This window comes from Rattus norvegicus, chromosome 10, assembly GCF_021556685.1.
Source record: "Rattus norvegicus strain SHRSP/BbbUtx chromosome 10, alternate assembly SHRSP_T2T, whole genome shotgun sequence".
Taxonomy (NCBI): Eukaryota; Metazoa; Chordata; class Mammalia; order Rodentia; family Muridae; genus Rattus; species Rattus norvegicus.
The window spans coordinates 17478966-17506514 of record NC_141543.1 but is presented as its reverse complement, the minus strand read 5'-3'; the positions used below and the strand labels follow the sequence as shown (position 1 = coordinate 17506514).

The window sequence follows — 27549 nt, the reverse complement described above, 5'->3', positions numbered from 1 at the left end:
TCCCAGCAGGCGGGTGGATCTCCCCTCCCAGCAGGAAGGTAGGTACAGCCTTTGCAGGGTGGCTTAGGTGAGACTGGGATAAGGAAATGCCAGCCTGGGGGAGGGGGCCGCTGGGAGGAGCGCCAGGGCCTAGGAGCCTGTCCATGGGGATACCGTAGCTAACATTCCCTGTGTGTAGCATTCACCAGGCTTTGCAGCAGCACCCCTAACAGAAGGCCTCCAAGGGTTACCAGTCTCAGAATGACAAGTTTTAACCAACCCCAGGGTGTGGCTAGGAGTGGCTCTGGGGGAGGGGGGATGGCTGGGACGGCTGGGAGCTGAGCCTGGAGCTGTGTGCACCACTTCCCTTGACCTTTGAGGTAGGTGCTGGAGTTGTGAGCCCACTTGCAGGTGAGCACAAGAAGAGGGTCACCTGCTTGGGGTCCGCAGCCTGGCAGGGAGGGGGCAGGGTTCCAGTCTCACTCGTAACAGCCTGCAGTGCATCCTGCTCCTCCCATGCTGTCACCAAGAAAAGAGAGCCTGGCCTTCTCCCCTAGAACTTGTCCTGGACCACCATCCTGGGCACATCTGAGTTTACCAGACACCGAGGCATCCAGCCCCAGGAGCGCCCGGCACCCAGGGCTCAGCATTCTGTAATCTCCTGGTGCCCTGTGTAGCTCAGGCTTTAAGAGCGTCTGTCCTCCCTACCAGCTCTTCCTGGGTCCTCCCTCGCTCCTGCACCAATGTGCTCTGGGTGCCACTTACCTTCCTGCCACTGTGGCTGCTCCAGGGTGCTAAAGAGCTCCGCCTGCATTCTCCAGTGAGCAGGAGGCCATGGTCATGGTTCAAGGCCTTGGGTAGTCAGTGGCAGGCCAGCCGAGGCAGAGACCTTGGTTTGTCCGGAGCCGAGGAAACCTTGTCTGAGAGCTCAGGGGAGTTTACCACACTGATCACGCCAGGGTGAGGAGTGACAGACCCACCACATCCTGCAGTCCCCAGGAGTCCACCCACTGTCACTGCAGCTCCGGGTCTTCAGCTCTTCCTGTCCTCCACCTCAACCTTCCTTCCTGTCTAGTTTTAAAAGCTAACAGCCTCGCCGACAAATGGGTGAGCCGCTTGGCCCCAGGCTTACCTCCTTGGTTTTGTCACATCCCCCAGAAGTCTAGAGAGTAGGGAAATGATGCTGGGTCTCCATGCTGGGACTGAGCATCCCACAGCATGTGGTCAGGATGGGTACAGTGCCAAAACTGTTGACATGTCACCCTCTGTCCTCTGACAACAGGCTCCGTCAGTAGGTTGGGGGTGGGGAAGCAAGGGGGCAGGGAGGAAGTGAGCACCTGGTTTAGGTCACACTGCTTAAGAGGCAGCCAGTGAGGCCAGAATGCCTGTGCACTTCCAGGCTTCGATACCCCATGACCTTCCTCTTATTAGACCACATTCTTTTCACCCCAAAAGTACTTCTGACCTAGCCCTATCCTATGTCTCCCTGCGAGTCAGTGGATCCTGTAACAGCAGCACGTAGCTGGTCACAGCAGGAAGGTCACTCTGTCCCTGAGGTGGGCCTCATAGCGTCCTGCTCTGACAGAGACATCAAAGGGCCAAAAAGCTTGCAATAAACGGACTATTTAGAAGGTCTCCTAGCACCAGGGGGAAGCCATTTTCTGTGATGGCTCTTAGTGAGTTGTGTGACAGGGGCTCTTTAGCAAGCACACAGAGTGACAGTCTACTGAGTTCCAGTGTTGACAGCAGCCTGCCTGCAGGGATGCAGGAGGAACCGTTAGTTCTCGTTTCCCACTGAGAGGGTAGGATTTTGGTGGTGGTGAGAAATACTGTTTCAGGACACCTTCTACCCATCTCCTTCGCAACTGAGCACAGAGAAGCAAGCCAGGAGCTGGGACACAGTGCCAGACCATGAGGAGCCTGATGAGGCTCTAGGCAAACAGAGCAGAGTTGGTGGCTGTGGTCCTGGCCAAGGAGTACAACAAAGGTGCCTGAACCAGGTGCCTACCAGACGTTGGACGCCACAGGGGCCTTGTGGGCCTGTCACACTCACCTGTCACCTGAGGCCCAAGAGGCTGAGCCTGCCTCCTCTGGGGACCTGGCAGGAGAGGAAACAGACTCCTTCCTGAGAATCTTGAGGGAATATCCTGGTGCAATAGCCACCAGCCCCATACATGGGCTATTCTGGTGTGTGTGTGCGCGTGCGTGCGTGCGTGTGTGCGTGTGTGTGTGTGTGTGAATACACATACACACATGCCCGAGTACACACATTTCTCAGGGTCATCTTCACTCTGAGACTTTGTTCCCCGAGAGCAGGGCAGCAGGGCAGTTAGCAGGCTCAGTTCTTCCTAACATGGGGAGTATGAAGCTTCCAGCCTGCAGTCAGGGCCTTTCCCTGTGGTCTTTTATCCAAGCTCGACTGTGGTTCAACACAGACGGCTTTAGGTGGACCAGCCTAGGCCATGGCAAGGGCTGGACCACAGAAGTGAACAGGCTGGAGCTCTGGTCACTTTACCCAGACCTCCATGTCCACCCACACCATGTCCCTGTGTTCAACACACATTCTGTCGTGGGGCTAAGTACTTCTTGTGCTAACCAAACAAAGGCAGGGTGGCTTCTAGAAGAGGACCCCTCACTTTATTCAGTGAGTGGTCCCAGTGCCCATGTGGCTTCAGATCACCGAAGGGTGAAGCAGCCATACATCTTGAGGGTCCCAGTGCCATCATGTGGGAGCCGGCGTGTTTGCGGGAAGGTTTAGGGGTTGAGGGATCTGTCATTGGGTACCCATGGCACTTGGCTTCTAATTGCCTGCCTGCCTGGTAATCATGGGCAGGACTGGCCAGGACACATTCCACAAACACCAAGCTTTGTTCTGACCTCCCTGGCCTCTAAGATCAGCTCATAAATCCTTCCCAGGAATCTGTCCTTGATGTCATGGCTTTCTCGTAGTGCTAGGAACTGAACAGAACCTTAGGTATACTTTATCACCAAGCCACACTGCAGCTCCTAAAAGAATGGCTGGCTGATCTTTCTTTCGACGTGGCCTGGCACAACTCTAGGTCAGTGTTAACAAAGCAAGCTGATTCAGTAGGTCCAACAGGCCCAGCCTGGCACTTGTGACACTCCAGGTGACACTGAGACTGTCCCTGGCCTGTTCCCCTGAGCAGCAGCAGCTGGAGTTAGTGCCTGTGCAGACAGTAACAAGTGGCATCTGCATGTGTTCTTAGGGATGTACATCAGCGGACAGTAAGCAGTCAAGGTCAGAACACGTGCAAAGGCGTTGGTGGGCGGCAGGGCGGAGGGCCCCAGCTCACTGTGTGTTCCCCACAGCTTTCCCAGAGAGGAGTGTCTAAGTTTATTGTTTTTTTTTTAAATAAAGCCTTCTTTGTTTTTTATTGCACATCATATAAAACAACTTCACTGTATTTAAAACACATAAGGACATTCACAAGCTGTAGAAATCCAAACTTCTGGGTTTTTTCTGGTCCCAGAGTCCACACTGGGTCAAAGAGGCCTAACACAAATGGGCAGAGCCCACAAACATGCTTACTTTGGGGGTCTTCAAAGCTGTACTGGGCCCTACTCACAGTCCTACTTGAAGAATGCTGGTGACAGTGGCAAGTGTCTGGGCAGGCACAGGGCGGAAGAGCACCTATGACAATAGTGGTGCAGGCTGCCCATCCTGTCTGGTCCGCCGTGGTGTGCTTGGCTGTGCTGGACACTGGCAAGAGAAGAGGCTTGGGTCTTGGCCTGGTCAGCTGGTATGGCCCACTGCCTTTCAGGTACACATAGGATGGGGACCCTGCTTGGGCCAAAGGGGGAAAACTAGTGCTGGCTGAGGGGGGAGGGTCTGCTCTGAGACCAAGGGTGACACACACAGTTAGAGTGCAGAAGACTTCTTGTCCTTTACACAGACACAGGTCCACGTCCTACGACATACTGTGGAGGCCTCCCTTACACTAGGTGCTCAGGCCTCTGGCAGGTCTAACTGGGTGGAGGACGGTCATTTCTGATCCTTTTTCTTTCGGCCCGAGGGCTGCCGCCTCTTCTGTCTGAGCTTCTCCTTGCGGGCGGCAGCAGTCGTGAAGGTGACACATTGAGCATCCAGGATGTCCAGCAGCTTGCCCATGGCCACAGGAATGCCGTTCTGCTTCAGCTCAGCCTGCAGCTCAGCCAGCTGCAGAGGCTGGTACATCAGGACCTTCCTGTGCAGGGCAGGCTGCGAGCAGATGTAGCGCCTCACCGCCTCCTCTGTGTCTGGGGCCTGCATCGCTACCTGTGACGCGGTGACGCCATCCTCCTCATCCTTGTCTTCGCCTACAGACTCCAAGGCAGCCCCAAACTCACCAGAGGAGCTGGAAAGAACAATGGTGTTATGTAACACCTTTTTCTCAGCTCCCAAGACCAGGAACCCCTTTGAGGGATGACTTTCCATGGTTCTGTTGGGCCTGACACGTGACAAGACTCCTTGATGGTGCCCTACAGGTCTCTGTGGTTCTTGGTTCCCTGGCCAGGCCAGTCTAGGTGGGATCTGCCTCCCAATCCCACCCAGAAAGCACAGGCATCTAAGGAAACTACGGGGCTCCTCAGGCCTGTGGGGACTCGGAATGAACACGTAAGCCATGTGGGCGTCCTAGAGAACAGAAATCACGTGCTTTCGGACACTGGCCATTAGGCTTCTCTAATGCCCTTTCAGACCCACCATTCACAGGACACACAGTGTGACAGACCCTGCTGCATCCATTACCTCTGAGAGCTAAAGGAGTTGTCGCTGCCATCCACAGAGGTAGCCATGCACTCCTGGGAGGCTGGGAGCTGGGCGTCACCATCAGGGCGTGAAGGCTCCCCAGCTGGTGACCTGCTCGGGTGGGAAATGCTTTCACCGAGCTGCTCCTCCTGATGTTGAAGGCTCTTCCTTTTACTGGGGCCCTTGGATCTTTGAGTCCGGAGACCTGCAGTGGCCTTGAGCTGGGTGTAACTTCCTGACCTTGAAGGGTTGCAGGTCTCAGTGTTCGATGCCTGGCTGCGAGCTACCCCTGGGGGTACCTGGGAGGACTGGATCTCATCCTCAGAGTCTGACTCCAGAGTCTGGTGAGTGTACTGGAAAATCTCCTTCAGTTTTAGAACCATCTGGCGTTTGGGCAGAGCACGGACTCCAAACCTGCATGTGGAAAGAGATGAACATCAACGTCCAGCAGCAAGGCCCTACCACCACACTCTGCTGCAGAGTAACGTGTGGCTTTAGTGGACTCAAGTTTCACAAGCCCGACTTGCTTAGGTGTGCAAAGCTGACCATGTGGCCACATGCCAACCAAGCCTCCTCTGAAGGCTACCCATGCCAGAAATGTCCCCAGTGTCCTGGGACAGTGGGAGCACTGACTTCACCAAGTATCTGAGACTGAGGAGCACCACTGCTCGGGATGTGGCAGTTTTCACATCGTGGTACAAAATTAAGTCTCCTTACTTGGCTGGCACGGCTAGGGCTCCATTCCTACCAGCATGGAGTAACCACAGGAGTCGTCTGTCAGCGCTAGGAGCTCACGGTTGGTAAGGACGTGGAAAAGCCCAGCCACTCAACCCACTCGAGTCTATGCAGAGCAAACTGCAGGAATTCCTCCCCGGGCTAAGGGTCAAGTGCTGGGTCATCCCACTTGCCCGGCCTGGTTCTTCGCAGGAGACCACCTACGAGGAAGTCGGAGTCACTACCAACCTGTCCAGTTCTCTCTTCAGCACTGGGGTCTCCATGATCGAATACCTTGGCATTGGGGTTACAGGCACTTTGGGGGGCAAGTTCTTTCTCTGGTTAGCACCTTCTGGATAAAACACAAGAAGCACATGATTTAGTGTAAGAGGCATGGGTCTGCCACCACCTTTTGCCCCAGAAGTGTCACCATGGAAAAGGAGAGACCCCAATCAACACTGTGCCCAAGGAGACCACCCTCACCACTTGAGCTGTTTCTTCCCATTGGAAGGCAGTGTACAGCAGTTACCAAGAACCACACAGCAGTAATGCCGGTGAACAGGCTCCTGTGTTTTAGTACCACAGCCCAGCACGTGATCTGATCTCCCAGTAAAGCATACCCTGAGGTATGGAGACAGCAGAGACAGCTGGCAGCCCTGAGAACCGCCAAACTCGCTTAGACGTCACAACTCCCTAGACCAACAACAAAGACAGCGTAGGCTGGGGAGGTGCAGGTGAGTGGGGGACCCCCAAGGAGAACCAACACCCACCACTGCCTCCTGGCCGCTGCGTGCACCCTGTGCATGTGCATGTGCATGTGCATGCACACACACAGTAAACAAATGAAAGAAGAAAACCAATGTAATGAATAAACCAAGGACAGGGCAAGCATTTCTCCAAAGATACACAAATGGCCACTGAGTCCATAAAAAGGCGCTCAGCATGAACCTTCAGATATCGGAAACACAGTGCAGAACACTTCATAGCCACTAGACTGGAAACGTGACATGTGCTGACAGGAATGGAGGGACTGGAACCTTCACCTTACACACATCTTGGTGGGGACCTAAAATGAAGCAGTATCTTGTGGGGAAGGTGTGGTCGTTTCTCAAATTGTTAACCACAGTTACTGCATGACCCACAATCCTGGACCTAACTATACCATAAGTGAAATGTATGTCTACACAAAGCAGGATTCGTCACAAAACCAAACGTCTACTAATGGATGAATGGACACAGTATTCAGATATAATAAAGAAGCATTTGTGCTGAGTAAAGATGCCAGTTACAAAAGATCACGCAGTGTACATATATCCTCTTAAAAATGCTTGCGGAGGGGGGAGGATCGGTGGCACACAACATTAATCCTAGCACTTGGGAGGCAGAGGCAGGGGATCTCTGAGTTCGAGGCCAGCCTGGCCTACAGAGAGAGTCCCAGGACAGCCAAGGCTGCACAGAGAAACCCTGTCTGGAAAAAACAAACAAAAGATTACTAGAGATGCCAGGTATGGTGTTCAAAACTGAGTTTAGGGAAAGGGATTTCCTCAACTTCTAGGACAGCTTGAGGCAGACAGACAACAAACCATGAGCGGGATAGACCTCACATTTGTAATTCTATAACTTTGGAAGCTGAGACGTGGGGGCTACAATAAATTCATGCCAGCCTGGGACAGAGAGGGACACCCTGCCTCAAAACAACAAAAGCCTTAGAATAAAAAAAAAACCAAGACTGATGGGAAGAACGGCTAGCCTGCCCTCTCCTTTTGTCTGCAGAGGCTGGAGACTGCCTCCTGTCAGTTTTCAGGGTTTCCTGAAGCTTGGAAACCTGCCTCAGACTCAGACCAAAGTCTGTGTGAGTCTCAAGTCTCCTGCAGTGGTTCTGAGCCTGGGAACTGGTGCAGAATGCAAATTCTGCATTGTAGGCACCCCTGTGGCAGAAGCAGGGGTGCTAGGGCTCTCAAACCACTGAAGGGTGTCAGCAGCCCGCTGGGGGATTTGGGAAGGAAGCAGCAGGTTGCTGACTTCCACTCCCGTCCAGCAAGGCTGTGACTGCATGATGGACCACATCCACTGTCCTCTCCTCCCGGCCACAGGCAGTGGCTTTTGAGCATTTCGGAAAGACTGGAATGCATGGGAAGTAACGTCCTTCCACCTGAGGTGGGGCCAGGGGTCATGCTCCCCCTCACCTTCCTCATGTGAGCTTTGGGTGCTAGGCGAGTCCACCATGCATGCTAAGTACTCACTGTGCTACACACTGTACACCATCCCATTCTTTAAAACACACAGGCTGATGCAAAAGGTTTAACGTGAACTATGCTCGACCACTGAGTGTTCACGTCACTCGGCAACCTGGCTCTGACTCCTGACCCTGGGGACCTGCAGTCTGTGTTGCAGCACTCTTCAGTCTATGTATGTATTTTATGGCAAGAAACGAGTGACGGTGTGAGTAGCTTCTGTGACCTTCCCATCACATCCTAAGTCTTACGCGACATTCCACCATTGGGTTTTCTCCCCTTCTGGCTACTGTGACTATGTGAGTGGTTATGTGTTTGAACCCGTTTTAGTTACTTTGGGTATGTGAGAACAGGACTTCTGGGCTCTATGAATTACTCCGTGTGAGTGTGATCACGAGGATGCATGGAGAGGCCAGAAGCCAACACTGGATGCTGCTCCTCACTTGTCCTCAGGACAACTTGTCTTCTGAGAACCTAGGGCTTGTTTGACGACTCCTATGCTGGTGGCCAGCAAGCCCAATGGATGGTCCTGTCTTCATCTCGTGTTGGGATCACAACCGTGTGACCAGGTCTAGCTTTTAATGTGGGGTCTGGGATTGGACTTTATGGACTGAACTTCCTCCCTAAACAATTCTCTTGTCTTCCTTTCTTTCTTCTTAGATACAGTTTTGTCATGTCGTGTACTTTAGGTGGACGTAAACTCCTGATATTCCTGCTTCACTGTCCTGTACTGGGATTAGAGATGTGCATCACCCCCACCTAGAGTGACTGTGGCAATTCTATACTTAAATTTTGGGTGGGAAAAGGGTTTCTCTGTGTATCCATGAGTGTCCTAGAATTCACTCCGTAGACGAGGCTGGCCTTGAAGTCACATAGATCTGCCTGCCCCTGCCCCTGCCCCTGCCCCTGCCTCCAGGGTGCTGGGATTAAAGGTGTGTGCCAGGAATCAGCCATTTCTAAAGACAGCAGGGGTTGGCATGGAACTCACTGCTGCTGGTGACCTTGAACTTCTGACCCCTGCCTCTACCCCCTGAGTGCTGGAGTTGTAAGCATGGTCATCACACCCAGGTTTGTATATTTAACCAACTGTGTACAGTGGTGCAGGGATTGAATTTAAGGCCTCGTGTATGCTGGGTAAATGCCACCGAGCCTGCTCTTTAATACATGGCACTTAACTTTTCAAGGAGCTTCACTTTGCCCATTTTAAGGTGACATCTGCAGACAGCGCTCACCTCTGGGTGCTGAGTCAGTGGTCTGGAAGAGGGTTCCCTGACGGAACTTTGAATAGGTGCATTAGTTGAGATCCAGGCAGGCTTAGGAAATGCTGACTTGCAGCTTATATACTTACTAGTATATTCTAGGGAGACAGCCACATCTCCTACTTTATGGGAGAATGGGGGGAGGGGAATCAAAGGGTGGTCTTGCCCAGATGAGCAAATCCTTCAGCTTTCCATCCCAACCTCCACATCCCATCAGTGTAAGCAGTATAGGACAGGCCTCTCTCGGGCCTCACAGTCACTCACTTGGTGTCTCTGGCCTGTCTGGCTTCCGAGTTCTGGCACTCAGCATTTGGGCCACAGGTGGGGCCTCTGGAGAATGTCCTTCCTCCTCATCCCAGTCATCCCACAGAGCCTGGCTAAGGACACTCAGTTTGCTGCTCTCTGGAGAGCCAGCCTGTGAGGACTGCTCTTGAGACTCTCTGAGAGCACCACAGCTTCCTCGGATGGGGGTGGTGCCAAGTCCTGGGGAGTGCCAGCCATCACTCTGTAGAGCCTCCTGGACCTGACTGCCTGGACTGCTTGTGATCAAGGGGCCAGTCCGCTCCAGGTTCAAGTGGTCAATTGGAATTGGTGAAAGAGGCTCATGCCAACAGTAGTCACCCATGGGACCTGGGGGGTCACCATCTAGCACAGGGCTGCTGTTTTCTTGATGGGAAGCCACCTCCTGCTCATCATCACTGTCCCCAACTTCTACCACTTCATCGGCTGCAGGCGGATTTGGTGGGCATGGTCTAGGTGAGGAGGATTTTTGGCACCAGCTGGTAAAATCAGGAACAGGACATGATGGCTGTGAAGAAGAGAGCTTGTGGCGTCTGAGGTAGGGACGGGAAGGGCTTCTGTAAGCCTGTCTTCTGGTGTCTGAGGCTCCTACAGTAACAGGCTGTGTATGTGGCATGATCACAGAGAACTTCTGGGCTGCTTCCAGCACGGGAGGCCTTGGTGTTTGCTGAGCAGTCTCACCTGATGGAGTCCTGATCTTAAGGCTTCTGATCTGGGTCTGAGATGAGCGATCACGACTCTTGCTGGCCCCGGGGGTGGCAGGCACCAGCCAGGAGCTCTCGGTAGCGCTGTCCTCACCCAGGCTGGGTGTCTGGCTGCAGAAGAGCCAGGGGATGTGTCTGTGGCCCGGCGCAGGCCGGTCTCCCAGCTGCCCCTCCTCTTCCTGCTGCAGCCCGGCCTCTCTCTTCGGTGGGCTTGGGAAATGTTCTTGATCTCCCTCTACATCAATGACTGACAACAGGTCAGAGGGCCTGGGGCTAACTTCTGGAATTTTCCCTCCTGGAGAGTCTTTAGAAACGGACTCTGTCTTGATGTGCTCCAGCTCCCACTCCTCATCTGAATCCAGTAAGAGGATGACTTCGCCCTCCTTCTTCACACGGCGCAGAGGATCCTGGGCCCTGGGGCTCAGGGGCTCAGGTACAGACTGCGTCAGGTCAATGGGCGGAGACTTTGCTGGGGAAATCAGAATGCTCCTACTTCTGCGTCCCAATTTGGAGCTGTTTTGTCTGCCTTTGTGGTGGCCTGCTTCTTTCCGTAATGTGAGAATGTTACTGTCCCTCCTCTGCTTAGCTGGTGTAACTGGAGACGGTGAGCTTGGGGACACCACCTTGGAAATGTGTGACTGGGACACTGAGGGTGACAAACTGCTTGTGTGGTATAGGTGAAGCCATGACTGGCTGGGACTGTCACCCACAGAAGACTGTGACGGGAGGCAGCAGGGGTGTGGAGAAGGTGCCTGGGCCATGTTTGCCTGCCTCTCCCTGACGCGGTCACTCTGCTCTTCATGACCAACTGTTACTTGTGACAGTTCCAATGACGCTCTTTGATTTGATGGAAGGAGCTGTTTGCAGTCATGGGCCTGGGCTGGGTGCAAAGGCAAGCATTCTTTCCCTGTCTCTTGGAGGCTGTCAGAAGGGCTGCAGAAGCCAGGGTGGTCAACTGCCTCCTCCAGTGCATCCTGGGCCTCTGCTTTCCCTGCCCAGTCTGGGCACTGGTCCTGCAGTGGAATGGAATCTCCTTCATGTACCTCTTCTCTTTCTAACCCAGACGCCATTTGCTCTGTATTTTCGAGCTGTCTGTCCTTCTGGACACCTGCCAGGGAAGGCTCAGAAACTGGACTGTCCTCCCCGTGCTGGTTAGTGTTCCCATCCGTGGCTGCTGCTCTTTCCCCCTGGAGAAGCTTCCTCTGCGTAGCTGCAAATTCATATATCTCGTCCATTTCCGCCTCATTCACTTTTTCTCTGTCTTCTTCACAGACCTCAGGTTTCAACAGAGTCTCCGCTTCCTCCTCTTCATTCCCCCACACGGACCTCAGGAGCGCTTGGAAGTTCTCTGCTCTGCTCTCACAATCCTCGCTGTGCTCTGGCTGCTCTCCCTCTGAGTCTGCTGTGGCAGGCACTTGTTCACACAGCTCAACGAGGTCACTCACACCAAACCTGCCAGGGGAGACACGGTGTCATCGCTGCTCTACGGAGGACAGGTGCCAGGGCAGAGCTCAGGAAGAGTGTTCCCCTAGTGGCCTTTCCCTTGCCCAGGAACGCACTTGGTCATCCCTCTGGCAGCACCGTGACGCTTTAACTTTGGTGCTGACAGAGTGTCAGGCCCAGCTGGCTTCACAGGACCTGGTAGAGCTACAAAACCAGGCTGCCCGAAACTCACTCAAGCACTGTGCCCGAGGAAAAACACAGCAGACAAAACTGTTGGCAGGCCTGGCTGACCACCTATCGGAAGGCTCTGAAACCCAGGTGATGTATCACAAACCACCATCACTGAGCTTTTCCCGAAAGGCACACGAATGTGCACACCCTGGGATGAGTGAGGAGGAAGGACGCCTAGCTGATGCTGGGTAACTTATGGGGACAATGAAGGGGCTGCATCAGGTGTCTGTCTCAGGGTGCTGACACCATGGGCTACTATCCCACCCAGCTCTCAGCACCCTGCAACCATCCATTCTAGCCAACTATCAGGGAACTGTTCAGGGCTGCTGGTGTACACTTGGGATTAAAAGATGGAAAGACGTTTTGATGGGCTTAGCCCTGACCTTAGGCAGCACAACCGCCTCGTGATGCCAATCCCCCAGTCCATGTCACCAACGTTAACGGCTGTGGAGTGTGTGGACAGTACAGTCCCACCTTAGGGCCAGGGAACGCAGATCAGGAGCCAGGCTGGGAGGCACGTCAGTGTCTGCCGTGTAGAGGTAGTTCAGAAATGCGTGGGCAGCCTCAGAGCTCACGTCACTCAGCAGGACACGCTGGGTCAGATCCCCATCCTCTACAGCAGAGAAGCCTTCCGTATTTACCTAAAGTACAGGAGCAGAGTCTATCTTTAGCTCTCAGACAGCCTGAGATCCTGGGGGGGGGGGGGGGGGGGTTGTCCTGGCCAGATTCTGTAGTCTGAACCTTTGTTTACAAAATCATACTGGGCTGCATGTTTAAGGTCAGTTTCCACTTGACTCTAAGCATATCCGACGTGGGTCTGTGGGTTGCATGAGTATAGTGAGAATTTTGGTTTCTTTAAAAACACAGAAATATAAGATGCTTTTGTTTTAATCCCAGGTGTGGGATATGGGGCTGCTTTAGACTGTCCACAGTAGGTGACTATGATTTGCCTACTGCTCTGGCAAGGGCGTGGTTTTTGTGGCGTTTGGACTTCCGAGGACTTCTTAGAGGATATATAAATGCTAGAGCCATGACCGAAGGGGCTGTGGTTTGTCGTGTGTGAAGAGATGGAAAGAAGAAATGAGAGGCTGACAGTGAAGATCAAACCTGCCCCAAGGAACTGCGGTGCCCCAATCAGCAGGAAGTAATCTAATAGTCACCCCCTTCCCCTCTACCCTTTTTCCTCTCCTACCTAGTGTTCAGGGTGTTGCAAGGTAGAAGTGAGGGTGAAAGAAAGAAGAACCCACAAAGCAAATAAAAGCCCAGCCCCACAGGGTACTAGGAGAGATGACTACGGCCCAGTACGATTGCAGATGACATCCTACTGCAGGACTGAAGATAGGACGCTCCTGTGACTGAGCGCTCACTGCACTCCCCCACGGTGGCTGGAGCCTGTAACATGAGACTGAAGCAAGAGCATGCCATCCCAACAGAAGAAGGGAGGGAGGGAGGGAGGGAGGGAAGAAGGGAGGGAGGGAGGGAGGGAGGGAGGGAGAGGGATCAGGAGACTCAAAACGATGCAAATACAAATGGAAAGGAGAAAAGAGAAGGGGGGTGGTAGGCGTCCAGCCCCCTGCGTACTTACACACTGAATAAGAAGTGGGCACCGAGCATACAGAACAAACTTGTGGGCATACAGCACCTCTCCGCTGTCAAGCTGAAACTGGACATCACTCAGGTGCGGATTATTGACCATGGCCCCAAAGTCTGTTGCCAATAACCCAAGAGAGAGCTGTAAGAGGAGGAGGAAGAGAGATGTGTGAGCTCCTCCATTGCTGTGCTGACTTCCCATGCAGGGGAGACCATGAGCCAGGACTCAGCTTTCCTCTCGGGACATCCCCAGATGAGGCATGAGGTTATGCCTCTGGGTTATACCGAAGACAAGGACCCAGCATGGCAAATGCTCTTTCCTTCCCAGGCTCTCTATTGCAGTGTTCCCTGGCCTGTGTGAGGGACAGTGGAGGATAAAGATGCCCTCACAGCTCCTAAGCGTTGCATGCACAGGACTCAGGGCCTGAGCTATGCAGGAACCCAATACTTCCAACCTCCATGCAAGAACATCACCAAGATGGCCCCTGCACAGCAGGGTCCTCACGGATACCCATCTTCCAGTGTCATTCATTACCAACACAGTACACTGGATTGGGAGCTAGAGCTCACCCCATAATCCATGCACAGAAGGGGCACAGCGAGTCCTTAGCGATGAAGGAAATCACTAAGAAACGAGCACACAGAGGGAGGCAGTCTCTTGGAAAGGCTCTGCAGACTGGCTGCTGAGGACACCTGAAGTGCCCAAGCACAGCAGTGGCAAAGACGTTGTGACAGTGACCCAAGAAATGAGACAGGAGGCCTGGGACTCTACGCTCCACCACGGGTGTCAAGGCATACATTTGGCAAACACCAGAGCCTGAGCAGAGCCCACAGATCAGCTGTGGCAGATGCCTTTGTACTTACTGCGACACTGTCATCCTTCCTAAGGGTCTTCTGACATGGTAGAACAAATCCCGTCAGTGGAAGGCTGCTAGGTACCAAGTCCAACCCTAAGAGAAGGACTCGTAGATCAGAAGGATGCCATCTCTCAAGCTGGCAGTATCAACCCTGGGTTTGGCTGGACACATGCTATTTAAGGACACCTTTACTTAAGGCAACCCTTTAATTGCTTTTACCCATCTCCTTACAGGGAAGTAGGAAGACTGTAGGACAGACAAACTAGCCTAGGAAGTCTGTCTTGGGCTAAAGTTTAGGGATGATTGTGAAAAGACCGGAATGTTCTGCATCATCCTCTCCTCTGAGGAAGGTACGAGAGCACCTTCATCCACGCTCTCCACTGAGAGGTGCAGAGCCTCCCAGCTGCCCACACTGGAGTTCCTCCTGACCTCACATTGCACAGGGCAGGCCCAACAACCTGCCCAGTGTCCCACCTGTGGGCATGCCCGCACTCCTGGAGCATGGACTAGAGCTCAGCCCCTCGACTGCCAAGTCCACAAGGTCCTGAAGAGCTTGGCCTTCCCTCTGGCTAGAGGACAGCAGCTGGCTCTTGGGGCTGTGGCTCACGGGGAGGCTGCTCTGGGAAGCAGGTGGCCTCTGTGTGCTTGGCTCTTGTTGTTTGGGCAGCTCCAGGGGTAGCTCGGGCTCCTGAAAGAAGTTGAAAAGCTAGTGACTATATGGTTACTGTCACCGACACTACTATACTCTGCAATAGCCACCCTACACATGCACGGCTAGGACAGGCCTACCCCCAAGGGAGGCCAGTCACAACCAGGAGCAGCCTAGGAAAACTCAACTGTGTTGGCAGGTTCTGTAATAGCTCAGGTCCACATGATGCCTCCAAGTGTACGGAAGGGCCACTTAACAGAAGGGTCCCCAGGAACTAGTTGCCCACTTAATGTCATTTAAATGGCCAAGGCTGGTGAATATCAACTTAGGATCACACCTACCAGAGCTGTGTGAAGTGCGTATGCAGGACAAGGGTTCCAAGGCTCTATCTCAGACAGACTTTAAGACTTGTGCCAGGTTGGCTGGGCCTGGACTTTGCATTTTAATTAAGGACTGTGCTGAATTTGGGGACCAAAGTCATTTTCTTAGAAGTGCTAATGAGTTGCCACAGAGAGAATGAGGTACACCAAGAGCCTGTCTCTTCCTCCATAACCTGCTTACTGGACGCCTTCCCCATCAGCCCTGCTGTCTGGTGCATTTCTAGACTACCCAAGCCTGTCCGCTTATGTGCTTGGAGGACACTGCTCACCTTGGGAGGGCACTGGGACACAAGTGGAGGAAGCAGGCCCACTGTGTAGAAGGACTCCTTAACCCAGGCTCCTGTAAGGGCACTGAGTTCCCACAGAAAGCCCCGCCTCCCTTCAGGCTGCCGCACTCGCCAGCTTGCGTGTTCCCGTTCTTCCTTAGAAATCTTGCTGGCAGGAAGTGGTGGGGTACAAGCCAGTTCTGTTTCCTCTGACAGGAGCTGGGCGACACGATCCTCGATCTGTCTACTTGTGGTCTCAGAGTCTTGGGTTACCAACTGTGGGGGACACACCGGGGGTCTCTTCCTGCGACTTTTCTTCTCTACAGATAAACAGAAGTGACTCAGTCAGAAGTAGCTCTGACTGCTTATCCCAGGGGTGGCCATGGTCACTCTCAGCCAGCCACTGGTCGCCAAGCCCTCCCCCGGCCCTGCCTCGGCCACATGTACCTGCTCCTGGCCCCTTCTTCTCAGAATAAGCATTTTCCAGTCTGAGTGGGGGCACAACTGGACAGTGCTCCATCTCAGAACGAGACAGAGCCATGGCCACCAGCAGGTCTTCGGACGGAGCCTCAGGTTTACTGACTTTCCATCTCCTCTGTGGCTCCCTCTTATTGGTGGTTCCTTTCCGTTTCAAATCTCCAACATGGTTGCTGAAACTAAAGGGCAGCCACAGAGAGAGGTCAGTGAGCACCTCTTTTTTGGGGCCTCTTCTATGTTACAGGGAACAATAGGGACAGAACCACAGCAATGAGCCAACAACTTCCCGGGCTTTCCATGCACTGATCTGAGTCCATCCAAACCTAGAAAGTTAGCGCAATGCAGACACTCGAGGGCCTGGCACTTTCTTGGCCATTGGTGTACCTGAATACCTAGATGTGGCCAAACCCTAGTAGTCTATAGCTCCAAGTAGGCTCTCTGTAGCCAACAAGTTCTGCCCACTGAACCTTCAGAACCACTCCTCCCCAACCCCCACAAGGCAGTCCTGGCCACAAAGGATCCTTTTCTTCCTCCAGGAGGACTCCAGCAGCACCTCTATATAAGGCCCAAAAGGCAAGGTCTCCCAGACAACCAGCCGCCCTAAGCTAGCCTGCCTCTGCCTTACAGGTGTGCATGAAGGGCTCTGGCTGGAAAGACAGACCTACTTCCCAGTCAGTCCCAGCAGCTGGACAAATAGGATGTGTGGTAAGAAGCAGCTCCGCGAGCCTGCCCTGCAGCTGTTGTCCTAACCCAGGCTTTCGCCAAAGCGCATGCTCTTTCTCTGCAACACAGGGAAAGCTGGGATATTTTAGTGTCACCCTAACTCAGCTACCCTAAGTGAGAGGGGTGGAGGAGCATGGGGGAGCCAGTCAGCAGCCAGGAGCCATGTGTGAAGGGGAGCGCTGGCATTGCGCCTATGCACGGCAGGGCTGGGGCTGTGAGAAAGCAGGTGAGGAGCAGGGCAGGCAAGAAGGCCCTCAGATCAGGTCATTGTGTGTGCTCTGTCCAGGAAACGCTGACTATTCCAAAGCCCAAAGCCAAGGCATGGTCTCAGTAGAGGAATGTTTAAAGCCCACTTAAAGAAAATTCAAAGTTATTGAGAAAGGGGCTTTCTACTTAACTTTCTGCTCACCAACCTTCTAGAAGAACCGGGTACATGTTTCGCTATTTGGAGCTATTTTTAAAGTATACATGTGAGACAAGTAATAGGTAAAATGTCTATTCAAAGGCCTCATGGCTTCCTGCCCAAACTGCTAGGATGGATGTCCTAATATACACAGACTCCCTGGCTTGAGGAATCTGCTCTGCCCTGTGACCTCGGCTGTGGTTCAGCCCAGCGGCTGATAACCCATGAGAGGTTATCAGGTAGTGATTAGGAGAAACGGCTCCCACACGTCCGCTGCCCAGGCTACCTCTGTTCCCTGGAAAGCTGTGGTCAACTAGTTGTTCCCAGGTCTGGGACAGTGAACAGAGCTGACCCTCTGCTTGCCTGCCTGGCGTCTACATGCTGAGAGCCACTTCCCAGCTTTAGGGGAGTCTCCTGTTTTAATACACAGGCATTAATTTGTGCAATTAAAAATACATTCTTGGGGCTGGAGAGATGGCTCAGTGGTTAAGAGCACTGATTGCTCTTCCAGAGGTCCTGAGTTCAAATCCCAGCAACCACATGGTGGCTCACAACCATCTGTAATGGGATCTGATGCCCTCTTCTGATGTGTCTGAAGACAGCTACAGTGTACTCATATATAATAAATGAATAAATTTAAAAAAATATATATTCTTGGGGGCTGGAGAGATGGCTCAGCGGTTAAGAGCACCCGACTACTCTTCCAGAGGTCCTGAGTTCAAATCCCAGCAACCACATGGTGGCTCACAACCATCTGTAAAGAGATCCAATGCCCTCTTCTGATGTGTCTGAAGACAGCTACAGTGTACTTATATGTAATAAATGAATAAATCTTTAAAAAAAACACATTCTTGAGGGAAAGTAGGGGCGAATATGAAGAAAACACACTGTACAGGATTCTCAAAGAGTAATAGACAGTCCTATAGTTCTGTCCAGTTAATTCTCTCAATGATCTGACGTTGATAGCATGAGAGCGAAGCTGCCCTAAAGCAGAAACACAGAGCACAGCTAAGACAAAAGTGGAGCAGATGCCAAATTCTCGGATCGTCAGAGTGGCCACTGCAGGATCATGGGGCTAGCAACATCACAGAAAGGACTTCAAGGAAGCGCAGCAACTCTCTGGGGGATGGCCGCCTCATGCCAGAATCCCAGAGAGAGCTTGTTCTTACTAACACCATACGAACTGTCTAAGGAGTGTGGAGCGGGGTGGGAACACCATTGCGTGGTCCCCTTCACTGTCTTACCTGGGTACCTGAGGGCTGCTGCCCGCCTCCGGCTGAGCTGTCTGCAGCCTCACAGCCTGAAGCAGGAGCTGAGGGCCTACCTCCATCCTCACTGCGCACCGCTTCAAGTGACTGATTCGGCTCTTGGCGGTGAGGAACTGTTTACCACATATTGGGCAATCAGGGATCTGAGGTGGAGCAGGTCTCAGTGCCTTCTCTGCCTCGTCCAGGCATCTGTAGGAAGTCAGTAAACAGAACCACCTCTCAGGTAACAAGGGCTGTAGCTGTTACCTGATCCACATTGACATGTAAACACGGTCCCCAAAAGCTGACCCCCTCATACCACCCACATGGCTCCTGGCAGTCAGCCTCAGACACTAAATTTAGGTCTGTGTTAGCAAAGGTGGTTAAAGAATAAAGGACAGATCAGCCCAGGCACCTTACAGTCCAGCAACCCACTAAGTATGCGCCACAGGGAAACGAGAGCAGGTGCTCTGACAGGAATCGCACGCTCACAGCAGCTCCACTGCAAACCCACAGTGGAAACCTCAGTCAATGGAGGGAAGAGCAGGCACATGTTCTATCCACTCCATGGGTTTCATTTTAGTGTGTGGGGGGATGACACACTGACACACAACATACAGATGAGCTCTGGAAAGACGTCCCATGGAGGACGGACACAAAGGACAAATGATGACACAGTTGGGAGGTCGTGGTCTGCAGCAAGAAGGGGTAACAGTGACTTCCAGCAGGTATGATGTTCCCTTTGGAGGGGATGAAAGTAATCCAAAACTGGTGTGGTGACAGGTCCACAGGGCTGAGGCCTGCTGCCCTGTGAGGGACAAGCTCGACCGTGAGGGATCCACCTCAGGGGGCTGTCTGGGGAAGCTGGGTTCACTGATGACACTGAGCTGCTACCACCGTGCAAGACAGCGAGATGCCCGTGGTGCTGGCTGTGTCCTGGTCACTGACAGACAAGGGGACAAGCCTTGCTGCCCCTACCTGTTCACATGTTGCTCCCTCCGAGTCACATTCATTGCTGAGAGGTTTTTCTGACATATTTGACAGAAGAACAAGCCCTTCTCCTCCAGGCTGTCAGGACGTGAGGAAGCTTCCTCCTTTCTAAATTCCTGCTGTAAGGCCAGGGCCATTGCAGCATCGCTGTCTGTGTTGTGAAGCTTGGGTTTATACTCTGTAGAGTGGAGAAGCATCCAAGACCCATGAGGACAGACAGCCTCCACCATCTTGTACCTCTGTCTTGTCTATAGGTCTTGGATCCTGGACACGAGGAACAGCACAGACTAGAACCTAGCCCCGCTCGGCAGGGAGCTCTGAGGACAGTTCCTTCCCCACATCCACATACACACTCATTACCAGGAGAGCTTCTTAAAGGGTGGTCCTCCACCTGTGGAGCCCAGCCTGGGGCTCTGCCTACCTAGGAGTTTAGCCGCCTGTAATGCTGACCTCCTACTGAGTCAGGACAGTGTGAGATGCCTCTGACAGTTAAGAGTCTATTCAGCAGCAGCCCAAAGGACGGAGTGGTTCTGACTCTCTGAACAGACCCTGGCCTCACACAGAATGTGCCCTACGGACTTTCTGACTCATACGTTTAGTCTACAACCCTTGTCATGAGCTCAAAAAAACAGCACAACTTCATTTTGGTGCCTACTTCTTTTGTGGTACTGGAGCTCAAACCCAGGCCTTGTGTGTGTGTGTATGTGCACACGTGCGTGTGTGTAGGCCACAGGTTGATACTGGGTGGTGTGATGGTTTATATAGGCTTGGCCCAGGGAGTGGCACTATTAGGCAGTATAGCCTTGTTGGAGTAGGTGTGTCACTGTGGGTGTGAACTTTAATACTCTGTCCTAGCTGCTTGAAAGCCGTATTCTGCTAGCAGCCTTCAGATGACACTGTAGATCTCTCAGCTCCTCCTGCACCATGCCTGCCTGGATGCTGCCATGCTCCTGCCTTGATGATAATGGACTGACCCTCTGAACCTGTAAGCCAGCCCCAATTAAATGTTGTCCTTTATAAGACTTGCCTTGGACATGGTGTCTGCTCACAGCAGTAAGACCCTAAGACATGTGTCTTCATTGATTGCTCTCCACTTAATTTACCGGGGCCGGGTTTCTTCTGAATCCAGTGCTCATCAATCCAGCCACTATTGCTAGCCAGTTTGCCCCAGGGATCTCCTGTATCTGTCTCCCAAGCCTTGGGGAGATCCTTCATACCTGCTCAGCTTTTGTGTAGGTACTGAGGATCCAACTCCAGTCCAGGGCTTGTGTGGTTCCAGGGAGCCTTTCCCCAAACCCTTCTTTTCCTTTGTACATTTTCATAGGGATGAAGACCCATGCTGCTCATAGGACCCCTGACATTGCACCCTCTGAACATCCACAGTGCACAGCCCCTGACATTGTACCCTCTAGGCGTCCACAGTACATGACCCCTTTTAAGAATGGTTGCCAAAGGGGCTGGGGATTTAGCTCAGTGGTAGAGCGCTTACCTAGGAAGCGCAAGGCCCTGGGTTCGGTCCCCAGCTCCGAAAAAAAAAAGAACCAAAAAAAAAAAAAAAAGAATGGTTGCCAAAATGTTTAGCCCAGAGCAGGTCAGCTTTCACCTTTCCTAATGCTGCAACTCTTTAACACTGTCCCGCACACTGTGGTGACCCCCTACCATAAAATAATTTTGTTATTTCATAACTATAATCTTGCTGCTGCTATGTATCATAATGTAAATGTCTGATCTGCGGGATATCTGTTATGTCTGTCTCTCCACAGTTAGAATTAGTGTGCACCACCATGCCCAGCTGTAGATGCCAGGGACTTGAACTCGAGTCCTTGGCTTGCACAAAACACTTTGCTCACTAAGCAATTTCCTCAGGCCTTACTGTAGTTTAAAAACAAAACACACACACAAACAAAAGCCCAACTCTGTAAAAGCATAACTTGATAATAAGCAGTGTGGGGGCGATAAGAAGGGAGACAGGACAAAAAGGAGCAAGACTGTGTGAGGAAGTCCAGGAGGAAATCAGGATAAAGAGACAGCTGGGTGGGTACGAGTGTGTGGTGCTCCTGCAGAGGACCAGAGTTTGGTTCCCAGGACCCATGTCAAACAGCTCACAACTGCCTGCGGCTCCAGCTCGCAGGGATCCAACACACTCTCCCAGCCTCCATAGGCACCCACACTCCCATGTACACGCCCCACATAGACACGTAATGTACACGTAATAAAAAATAACAGATAAATAGTTTTTATAGGGACACTCCATTCTTTGGCTAGCTCCAAGGAGGTCACCACCTCATTGAGGTAGAGATCAGACAGAAAAGCTGTATACAGAAGTGAAGCCAGCGGCTTCTTCCGCGGCCTTTCCTACACAGTGTACCTTCTCCTCGAAGGCAGAGTGTGCTCACCGTACCGTTTCCCGCCACTATCTCCTGTTGCAGGCTCCTTGGGACACTTTCTCCCGGTGCAGTCTTGAGGGGGGATTCTTCTGAGGTATGTCTCAAGCGCTCAGGGTCCGCTCTCTTGAACTGCTTCATCCGTTGGAGAACCAGCTCCGAGGCTCTGGGCTTGGAGGGGCTTGGCATACCAGTCGTCGTGGAGTCGCCATTGGGAGCATTCTCTGGAGGAAGAAAATATTCACAGCTTCTGTTCTGTAGGTTAGACTCGAACTTCCAAAAGGTCTTATACCCGCCAGTTCAGGTTTGACCTGACTTGTGTGAACAGGACCTGACCATTTCCTCATTGTGGCAATGGGAACACATCAGTGGCGAAGGATACTGGATGCAGTGACTACAGATGAGCTTGTGGTTCATTAGGGGGGATGAAAATGCTCTCAAGTCATGTAGTGGTGGCGGTGGTTGCCCAGCTCTGAATGTACTAAAACCACAAAACTGTGCTTTAAAATTATGTAATGAGCAATATCTCAATAGAGCAATTATTAAAGAAATACTAATGACAAATATTTATCTCTTATGCTTTTGAGACCCATGCTTTAACCTGAGACCCATCTACAGCCCTCAGTGGAGTCCAGGAACCCATGAAGCTACATGCCAACTGTGCAGGTGTGCATGTGTGAGCAGGTGTGCAGGTGTGAGCAGGTGTGCAGGTGTGAGCAGGTGTGCATGCGTGAACCAGGGCTTTTGCCAGCTGCAGGAGGGAGCAGGATGCCCAGTATGCCTGTGCAGTGCTGTGGGATCCTTCAGCAGCCTCAGAGGCCCAGGCTTTAACACCACTGAAGAAAGACGCTGCACCCACACTAGAAATGCTCTCTACAGTCAGGAAGAGACGGTGAGGGAAGCTTAGAAACAGAAACCAGGAGCTGCAGAGCACATCTTACACTCAAGTCTGTTTTCAGATCTGTGTGAAGGCTTACGTCAAGCAAGTGGCTGAGCATGCAAAGGGTGTCAGGAACACGTAGTGCACACTCTGAAAGCCTCCTCAACCTAACCAAAGGACTGGCTAGTCCTTTCCAACGTACCTACCTTAAAATTAATTCACACATATACTGAAGACACCATTATTTTTATGCTGACATGACTGCTGTTAACTGCATCAACAGTCACAGAAAGCTATCCGAGGAAACCTCTACACATACTCATTGAACACACACACACAAAGGACTGGGCAAACTATGGTTCTAGGGCTAGGCGTATTTCTGTAAATTGTTTCATTGGCACACGGCTGCCCCATTCCCTTCTGCATCACCTACGGCTGCCATTAGAACAGTTGACGCGCTGTAGCTAGAAGAGATCAGTTCTACGAGTTCCTGAAACTTTCAAAACCTGCAGATCACTTTTTCTAGTCAGTATACCACCTATCTATATGGAACCTGTGTAACCTGTGTGCTTTAACCCTGCTATGCATTAAGATGATATCCAATATAAAGGCTATATAAATAGTGGCTACACTGTGTTCTTAGGGAATGAAAACAAGAAAAACCGTCTGGACATATAAAGTATAGGTTATTTTTTTTCTCAAATGTTTACCTTCTGACAGAGTTGCAACCCCATAATTAAGTAGAGTCAAATGTTGCAACATAAACTATGTGATCTGTAACAACAAAATATTTGCTCTCTGGCCTTTTTTGATGATCTCTCTACATAGCCATGGCTATCCCGAACTCAGTATGTGGATACCAGGCTGCCCTCTAACTCCCAGGGATTCACCTGCCTCCGCCTCCTGATGCTAGCATTAGAGGTGTGCACCACCACACCCAGCTATCTGGCCTTTTTTAGCAGGTTTTCTGAGCCCTGGTTTACAACAGCATACATCAGTTTGGTTCCTTTCTGGAACCAAATCTGGCAGTGGGTCCTGCCTGGTTACCTGTCTGAGTGCTCTGTGGTCTTTCACACAACACAGGCTGATCTGGGGTAGGAGCAAGAACACCTCCCTTTCCATTCACAGGGAGAGCGGGGTCCCCTTCTTGAGATTTGGGTGCCCTTTGCTTTTTAGTCCTAGAGGTCTGGCTGCCTAATCGAGGTTTCTTCTCTGAAGGGCCTTGAAGGGCTTTGCTCCTGGCGACAGCTTGGCTGGCTTCTTTCCGTTTGCCTCTTTCCTGAGTGTGCCCGGAGGCCTTCCGCCTCGTCCTCTCTCCTGATGCTTCTTTGGTCGCATTTTTTTTCACCCTTTGGAAAAAGCTGGCACAGAGTTCTTTGAAATCATCATCTGACTCATCCATCACTTGACCTGTTTTAAGGTTTCGTGTTTGTCTTTAGGGGAGTGAGGACCGGACTGGCAACATGTCCACAGATGCGGCGCTCGTGCGTGAGCCCACTGAGGTTGTACCACACCTCTGGCCTCACTACAGCTGTCTTCTCTCTGATTTACTTGGAGACTTTGCACAATTGCAAACCAAGTACTGTACTCCTCTCCATAATGACTTTCATATCTTTCTTCAATTTGGACCCGTAGTTAAACAACTTGTTTAAAAACTTCCCTCTTTTGTTGTCCAACAGCTGCCTCTGGGATAGAACACATGTGAACTCTGTGATCAGGTGATTCTCCAAGGTCTCCACAGTGATAAAGGACATAGGTTCATCTAACTCTGTATCTGTGGAAAACCAAAAGCATCTAAGTGTAGTTAGACAGCTAATGCTATTTTATGTCATTCTTCCAGGATGTACAGAGGATGTCGTTATGGGGAGAGTCTCCAAATACAGCCTGGTTACAAGTATACTTGTTCCACAGTATATCCCAGTGCAGCACACATGACACGCAAGACATATCACACACCACACACGCATGCACACACACAACCTCCCTATATAACCCAATACATACACACACACACCTCCCTATATAACCCAATACATACATACATACACACACCTCCCTATATGACCCAATACATACATACATACACACACACCTCCCTATATAACCCAATACATACACACACACACCTCCCTATATGACCCAATACATACATACACACACCTCCCTATATGACCCAATACATACATACACACACCTCCCTATATAACCCAATACACACACACATACACACCTCCCTATATAACCTAATACATACATACATACATACATACACACACCTCCCTATATAACCCAATACGTATATACATATATACACACACACACCTCCCTATATAACCCAGTGGCAGAAATCTATCCATTACAAATATAGCGATACAATAATATTATAAAACTTTCCCCTACTCCTTCACATGGGCTCTGTCCCCCTCCTCACTGTGTCGTCGCACATGGTTGTCACAGTGACATCTGCCACAGCTTGTAATCATTTGCAGTGTATAACACTTATTGAATGCTTATGTGTCCAGTGCTATGCTAATTGCTTTTCAAATCTTTAGCTCATTAATCCTTACGCAATCCTATACAATACAGTCTACTGTCACCTTTTCATCACAGTGAGGAATCAGTCACAAGCAGTGTAAAAGGAACCGTTCTGAAGTAGCAGGGTAAAGATTTTAGGCAATGTGGTTCCAGGGTATCAGATTCTATGTTTCTATTCACTGAATTATCTGTTAGTAAAGTTCAGCATATCAGTTAGCTATACATTTATTTACTTTGTATTTTCTTTGGGCTATCTGGTTTCCAACTTACAATAAATGCTAGGCTGTTGACTTCACGAACTGCAAAGTTTGATATAGTGGGAGGAGACTGAAGAGAAATAGTAGCAAGGAGAGGCCTGCAGTGAGAGAGAAGTCGGTTCAGTTCCCAAAGGCCGGGAACATCAGGCAAAAGCAACCTGAATTGTACGGTGCTAGATGTGTACATTTCTACGAGTCCCCACATCTCTCCTGACAATCCAGTCATAAGACTGTCCTCTCTGGTAGATGCTCCACCAATATCTGCTAAACGACATAACGGATTCCACCAGGCTTCCAGCTTCCAGAGAGTAGGGAACTCCTGCCTCCTCAGCGTCCTACTTGCCTACCAGCTCCTAGCAGGCGTCAAGGGAATGAATGGATTAAGGCGGGGTGAACCCTCCCGCTATCCTTACGGGTGCCCACGGAAGAGGACTGGGCCTGCCTGGGGAAATGTTCGACGGCCCTAAAGTCAGACAGAAGGTTCTGATCCCTGGGCTGTCCCTACCTCCCTCCGGGGAGGCGCTGCCCCTGTCTACCGAGCGCAGCTCCTGCCACCCCACCGCGGGCCGGTCAAGATCGAGGGACGTCCGGCAGAGGCTGACAGATAGACGCCTTCCGGCCTCGCAGGAGAGGGGACACCGCGGGAAGTGACAACCCCCACCACTATCACTACCACCGGGCCACTCTAGGCCTACGCCGAGCCCCTCCTACCTCCCGCTCTGCAGCCGCACCTTCTTAACGGAGAGCCGCGGGGCTGCGCTTGCGCCCTGAGGCCTGCGAGCGAAGAATGACGAGTGCGCAGGTGCAGGGTCTGCGCGTGCGCAAAACTATGTACGTGGTCCTAGCGTGGGAAGCGGGATGAGGGTCGCCTTCCGGTGTTCCACAGTGGCTAGGGCGTTTCCGGTCGGTGTGAGGCCGCACGAGCCAGGACTATAATCTGTACGCGGTGATAGCGCTCGCTGCATAAATTCTGTTAAGTGCAGAGGAAGCTTGGGATGAGGGTAGTGATGATCGCTTTTAAAGAAGTGCGGTAACGGGGAATGGCTCATCGGTTAAGAGCAGTGGCTGCTCGTCTGGAGGCCCTGAATTCAATTCCCAGTAACTACATGGTGGCTCACAGCCATCTCCAACTGTAGTCCCATAGGAATCTGATGCCCTCTTCTGGTTTGTACATGTATTTGCAGACATATGCATAAATAAATGGAAAAAAGAAAGTGGCATCCCCTAATGGGATGTGTATGTGTGGAAGAAACGCCAGATTCAGTGAGGACATTGTTCGATAATAGAATTGGGAACTGAGAGTTTGATCAGTCACTGAAAAAACACTGGGATCATTCGAAGGAGTAGACCTGGAGAGACGACCACACGTTTTGTATTCTTAAAGATATAAATTAAGGTAGTTTTGTTTGTTTGTTTGTTTGTGTTTGTTTGTTTGTTTGTTTTAAGCCAAGGATAAGATTTCTAGGGTGCGGCTGGTCCATGCTGAGGCATCCCTTCCCCTGAGCTACCAGACGTATGACGGATATCGTAATAGAGTTTATTTGGAGGCATAGAAAGGGGAATTGAGAAGGGAGTAGAGGCAGAGAAAGGGGGAGGGGAGAGGAAAGCCAGCCAGGAACACATGGAGAAAGAGGGGGAAGGAGGGGAAAGGGAATCAGGGAGAGAAGAGAGTTAAAGAAAGAGGGAAGGGGCAGAGAGAACGAGGGGGGTGGCAAACAATCCCTTTTATAACAAACCAATCCTACGTGGCTTTGCCAGGTAACTTCGGGGCAGAGCCTAGAAAGAAAGCCAACAATTGTGAAATCCTTTTAAAGTGTGTTTCAGTAGATCCTTATCCACAAGACTACCACTGTCATCGATATCAAATTCTAGATCATTTTATAGTTTCAAATAGAAACTGCTTGTTCTTGTTAACAGTCAGCTGTATTCCCCCCCCACCCCCACCCCCTAGCCCCTTGGGAATCCAAGTTTGTGTGTTTTGTGTATTTATATAAATAGGATCATAAAATATGTGGCCTCTTTTGTTTGTCCTGCATGAGTGAATATTTCACTTGTTTTTGTGGCTGAGTAACTTGTCGTAGCATATTCTACACGTGTGAGGAATGTATCTGCTCTGGGGTGACAGGGATGAAGGTTCCTTGCAATCAGAACTCTAGTGTCCAAAAGGCCTTCTGGCAGATGTATTAGGAATGAAAGGAGCTGCTGTGGAGAAAGCACTTACATCAGAACATCCTTTTTCAGATATAAGGGAAGTAGATCTGGTAAGTAAAACATTTTAAAAGGCAGGGTAAAAAGTGTAA

General features: G+C 51.4%; 2 protein-coding genes across 32 annotated transcripts in view; both read right to left on the bottom strand.

Moving 5' to 3' along the window:
* Nlrc3 (NLR family, CARD domain containing 3) overlaps positions 1–1297 on the bottom strand; it is a 36952-nt gene extending 35655 nt beyond the window's left edge. For 5 of the 21 annotated variants that reach the window (XR_015630275.1, XM_087570144.1, XM_087570142.1 and 2 more), the window contains exon 1: positions 745–1263. The gene's annotated coding sequence lies outside the window, so the exon portion shown is untranslated. 21 annotated transcript variants of the gene reach the window in all.
* Positions 1298–3315: 2018 nt separating this feature from the next.
* Positions 3316–26038, bottom strand: Slx4 (SLX4 structure-specific endonuclease subunit). 11 transcript variants are annotated; one of them, XM_087571396.1, is made up of 16 exons: positions 25755–26013; positions 25263–25347; positions 23505–24231; positions 21595–21801; positions 19182–19371; positions 18201–18413; positions 15801–16009; positions 15357–15673; positions 14533–14746; positions 14066–14151; positions 13197–13343; positions 11995–12252; positions 9198–11389; positions 5690–5792; positions 4727–5140; positions 3334–4334 (listed from the first exon to the last, which is right to left on the bottom strand). In XM_087571396.1, exons 12-16 carry the CDS (start codon positions 12036–12038, stop codon positions 3983–3985), a joined length of 3105 nt encoding a protein of 1034 aa, XP_087427522.1. In that variant the 5' UTR covers positions 12039–12252; positions 13197–13343; positions 14066–14151; positions 14533–14746; positions 15357–15673; positions 15801–16009; positions 18201–18413; positions 19182–19371; positions 21595–21801; positions 23505–24231; positions 25263–25347; positions 25755–26013; the 3' UTR covers positions 3334–3982. The 11 variants fall into 11 exon arrangements, 9 of the variants coding, with proteins under 9 accessions (NP_001385580.1, XP_087427522.1, XP_087427519.1 ...); XM_087571393.1 differs by having other exon boundaries at positions 12086–12252; XM_087571395.1 differs by having other exon boundaries at positions 25961–26013.
* Between the last annotated feature and the right edge of the window lie 1511 nt (positions 26039–27549).